The 5,127-nt window shown below is 42.4% G+C and overlaps 1 protein-coding gene across 1 annotated transcript; it reads right to left on the reverse strand.

The window, feature by feature from the left end:
- Window positions 1-2,034: 2,034 nt before the first annotated feature.
- Window positions 2,035-4,270, reverse strand: LOC125540973. Its single transcript, XM_048704484.1, has 3 exons — window positions 4,037-4,270; window positions 3,203-3,514; window positions 2,035-2,313 (listed from the first exon to the last, which is right to left on the reverse strand). Exons 1-3 carry the CDS (start codon window positions 4,173-4,175, stop codon window positions 2,279-2,281), a joined length of 486 nt encoding a protein of 161 aa, XP_048560441.1. The 5' UTR covers window positions 4,176-4,270; the 3' UTR covers window positions 2,035-2,278.
- Between the last annotated feature and the right edge of the window lie 857 nt (window positions 4,271-5,127).

The following is a 5,127-nucleotide window of genomic DNA, read 5'->3' on the forward strand; positions in this document are numbered from 1 at the left end:
AGTTATGTTTAATCCCTGCCAACATCTCCCATTCGGTTAAATCCTGGGTACCATTTAAAACCAAGTTTAATGAACAAGGTTATCTACACGTATCAAGATTTTGTGCCAAGCACCACAGGTTATTCATGTGATGAATAGAATTGTATCGAGAGAGACAATGGAACAAATGATTCGAACAACACTTTATTGATGATGAATGAGCACTTATATACAATGGGAACAGTTGCCTCGGAGGGACACGATGGTCCGTAGAGATGCCATTCCAGGAACCGCCGTGAGGGTTGCTGGAAGTGTGCAACCGCACATCTAGGAAGGAGCGGGGATTATTCCTTAATAACCACAAGAGTTATTTAGTTTTAACAATTCATGCACAGGTTGAGCACATAAGAAGTAAGACAACCAGAAAAGAAGATAAAGACATATAGCAACAAAAGTAGAGAGCTATAATACTATGGGCAAAAAATACCACAAACTAATACAAGACAAGTTCATAAATTTGCCAATAATTATTTAAGGGCTGCACCAACTCCTGGACCCCCAAAGCTGCAATTGGCGTGTTTTTTGTCAAGCCAGTACTCCCTCCGGTCCTTTTAGTTTGCATATAAGTTTTGTCCGAAGTCAAAGTATCTCTATTTTAACCGAACTTATAGAAAAAAGTATCACCATTTACAATAGCAAAACATTATTGTTAGATTCATTATGAAATGTAGTTTTGTAGTATATATATTTGGTCTAGTAGATGTTGATATCTTTTAATATAAATTTGGTCAAACTCAAACTTTGTAGAGTTTGACTTGACACAAATCTAATACGCGGAGTAAAAAGAACCGGAGGGAGTACAAAGAACAGTAGAAGTAAAAATGACATCCAGATCCGTAGATCACAACTAACGACAACAAAAAGCACTAGAGCGAGCCCAAGATGCATCGCCGTCATCGCCCCTCCATCACGGGAGCCGGGCAACCTTGTTGTAACAGACAATTGGGAAGTCGCCGTGTTAAGGCCCAATATGACGTAGCAATATGACATGCACGCCAGGACAACAACCATCGCCGATGAAAAAAACATAGATCAGAAGGATCCAACCTGAAGACAGACGAACACATACGATGATACGAACAAAATCCAACAAAGACAAACGCCGACCAAATCCCACGTGATCCGTCGGAGACAAATCTCCACACACCCTCTAATGACGCTAGATGAACAAACGCCGACCAAATCCCACGTGATCCGTCGGAGACAAATCTCCACACACCCTCTAATGACGCTAGATGAACAAACTGGGGCTAGACAGGGAGAACCTTAGTCCAACTTCAAAGAGTCATTGCTATCTCTTCTTCCTGCACTGGATACTAGACGAACACAGAAAAGCACCTAAAAACAAAGTAGGAGCCTTCCCACCAGCAAAGGCCGAGATCCACAACACATTCATGGTGTAAGGCCACAGAAGGCGAAGCCAATCTGCAGCGGCGCCAACAGGTGGCACAGATTCCTAATCGCCCTTGCGCAAGCGCACGAGGTGAAGGGCCAGGAGACGTACATGTTTTAGTCCCTAGCTTTCCACTATAATATCCAGCGAAAGACACTTCTTTTAAATGATACTCCCTCCGTCTCAAAATATAAGAACATTTTTAACACTAGCATAGTATCAAAAAAGTTCTTATATTCTAGGACAGAGGGAGTAGAAAAGAAAAGCAATGGACAACTACTGTTAGAACAAAGAAATAAACTATGGTTTAAAATGCGTCTGTTTGACATGGGGTCATGGGTTGCTATGGAGGGTTCAAAACAGGTCAAATTTTGAGTCTTTGTGCAGGATATTTTTTCAGGAAATAATGAATGTAGTAGGAGCAAAGGATAAGGATTGGTGGTTTCTTCTCGCTCCCAAGTCCATACCAGGGATGTATGGTTTCTACCAGAACTTTATCATAGTCTAGTAGCCGATAGCCCGATACTCACCAAATAGTAATGAGGATACAAGCAGCTCGACCAAACAAATGACTTTTATGCCTTACCATTTTCATAACAATATTTAGTAATGGTTGTGTGCAACAGAGTTCACCATAAACAACAATAAAATACGTTCACAAGCTTGCCAATTAATTATTTAAGGCTGCAGTAGCTCATGGACCCCCAAAAGCTGCACTTGGCACCTGAACATTCCATGAGAAGCACCATAGAGCAACGATACTTCCAGTACAACAGAGTTTACCATAAACCATAAGACAAGACGAGTTCATAATTTTGCCAATTAGTTATTTATTTAAGGGCTGCACTACCTCCTGGACCCCCCGAAGCGGCACTTGGGACCTGACCAAAGGTAGATAGATACACATGTGTCAATCTAACGAATCATTTCGGAAAGTGTATGAAAGACACTTTTTTAGGTGATACAGTAGTAAGGAAAGCAATGAACAACTACTGCTAGAACAGAGAAATAAATTCAGTTTAGTGGTCTACTTGTTGCCAGTATTTTCACAATGACAAAACCTAAAAAATAACACAACTATTTAATACATTTTTTGAAAATTTGGTCTGCTAAGCTTGTCAATCTCATGGCAATTAGAGCAAATTTAAAATGCCTCTGTTTTACACGGGTTGCTACGGAGGGTTTAAAACAGGTCAAATTTTGAGTCTATGTGCAGGTTTTCTCATGAAGTAATGAAGGTAGTAGGAGCAAAGGATAAGGATTCGTAGCTAACTAATTGCATCTTCTCTCTGCCAAACCCATATGAGCAATGTATGGTTTCTCATGATCACAGCAGAACTTGATATTTTCACCATAGCCTTGTTGGCGATGCTCGGCCAAATAGTATTGGGGATCTAAGTAGCTCGACCACACAAATAACTTCTATGCCCTACACTTTTCATGAAAGAATTTAGTGATGGTTGTGTGCATAATGCAAGCTAAAGAAGACTGACTAAACACAACAGGTTGACGATGGCAAATGAACAGTCTTTTATACCCTAAAAAACCGAAATTGTCTGCCAAGTTCACTACACATAAGAGCAGAAGACATACATGCAAATATAGAAAATAATAAAAACTACTCCCTCCGTCCCATAATGTAAGACATTTTTTAACACTACAATAATGTCAAAAAGCGTCTTACATTATGAGACGGAGGGAGTAGATGAGTTCATATAATAATGAAGTAATGCACAGTAGCGCTGGAAGAGCTTGGACTATTTTTCTTACTACGTGGAGGAAACAGCCGAGCAATCTCCGCCTTAGTCATATCTGCAAATGGGCCCAGTTGCGACACTTGCGACGATCCAGAATTGTTATTTTTGTACACAGACATTGCACGAGCCCTAAATGACCTGAACCGGCGGGTCATTTCTTTATGGTCACGAGATACCCCCCGATACTTGCACCAGCATTTATACAAGGCCCACAGGGATTCCTTGGACTTAATGGAATTCTCATCAACCAGGGGAAAGGTTTTTTCTGGATCGATGTCTGCCGCAAAGCCGCTGAGTGCGAGATTTTCTTCTGACTCGGAACCGTCTGCCATTCAGTAGCACAGAGTTAAAATTCGATTGTAAAATAACATCATTTGTAATAATGCTCTCAACGGAATTGATTTGATTTAAGGCAGAGACATTAAGATATCATGAATCATCATAAACCAGTTTTTTAACCACTTAGTTTTACTAAGAAAAATATGCTTGCTAGATGTCCGAATGAATAGTGCCCAATCTCTGCCTGCTTATTCAAATAGATCTACTGACAAGAAGAAATAATATGGGAATTTAGGGTATTATTAAATTCAGATCCAAGTAAGGCGAATTCCTTTTCATATCCAAAGCCCAAGAATCCTTAGTATTCAGATACAAATTCTGAAAGAGTTATCATCCAATTAAGGAGAATTCCTTTGGAATTCGGGATTCAGATCCAATTTCGAAAAGAGCTATCAAAATAACATGGGAATTTTAGGTATGAAATTCAGATCCAAGTAAGAAGAAATACTTTGGGAATTTTGGCATTCAGGACTTAGATCCAAATTACGAAAGAGCTGTCTCGGATTACCTGCAGCTGCAGACATGCGACGGATGGAATCGCCAGTCAGATAGAGCCGGGGGAGACACGGAGAGATGCCACCAGCAGTATCTCCAATGGGGCGTGATGCTAGGGCTGCCCGAACGAGCTTGTGCACGATGGAAGCCATAGCCTATGTCGGGGCGTGGTTCTGGAATTAGGGTTTTTGTGTGTTGCCGGTCCCCGATTTATATAGATCGAGGGTTCTCTTGAAGCCGTTGGACCGCTCTCGCCTTCGATCTCCTCCGCACACAATCATACACCGAGCGTCAGCCCAGGGCATGTGTGGGCTGTGCGGCCGAAACTGAGAGGCTCCTGGTAGGATGTATATAAAGCCCATCGGGCCAACCCAGCGAATCCAGCAACCCAAGAGAGGGGAATGAAAACCTCAAAAAGGAAAACAAAAAAAAGCAGGGAATGAAAACCTCAAAAAGAAAAAAAAAGCGGGGAATGAAAACCTCAAAAGAAAAAAGAAAAATAGAGAGAGAGAAGAAGTCCCCTCGTCAAAAACAAAAGAGAGGGTTGATAGACAAAAACAAGGGAAGAAGTAACGTAAAAAAAGAGAAGTGAAGAAGGAAAGGTGCTAGGCTACCCACACACGCAGGAAACATGAGCAACGCCCCCGAAAAAAAAAACATGAGCAACTCCAACGGTTCCCCTGTCTGTGAAGTAACCGCCGTTTACAAGAAATTGGAGCAAAAAAACATTTTCAACAGTTCTCGTAAACTGATTTATCTTTAGAGGATCCTGTAAAAAAGGTTATTTCTCCCCGCTGATTTATGGGGAAATGACCTTCTCATATCTTTTTGAAGGGATCATAACCGCTATGAAACTTCCACGTGCAACCTGTCAAACGCCGCCGCCCCACCGAAAACTCGCGATGCGTCGGAGTGCTGCCGCTGCCACGCCAGGACGCCATCGTGTTGTCGCGCCACCATGCTGGATGGACACCGCCTCGCCACCGCGCCACTACGCTAGGAGGACGTCGCGCCGCCGCCTCTCGTGCCGCCACACGCGGCCTCTCGCTGGCGGCACCAATCACCTGCGCCGCCGCCTGTTGATACGTCTCCAACGTATCTATA

This window comes from Triticum urartu, chromosome 2 (assembly GCF_003073215.2).
Source record: "Triticum urartu cultivar G1812 chromosome 2, Tu2.1, whole genome shotgun sequence".
NCBI classification, from domain to species: Eukaryota; Viridiplantae; Streptophyta; class Magnoliopsida; order Poales; family Poaceae; genus Triticum; species Triticum urartu.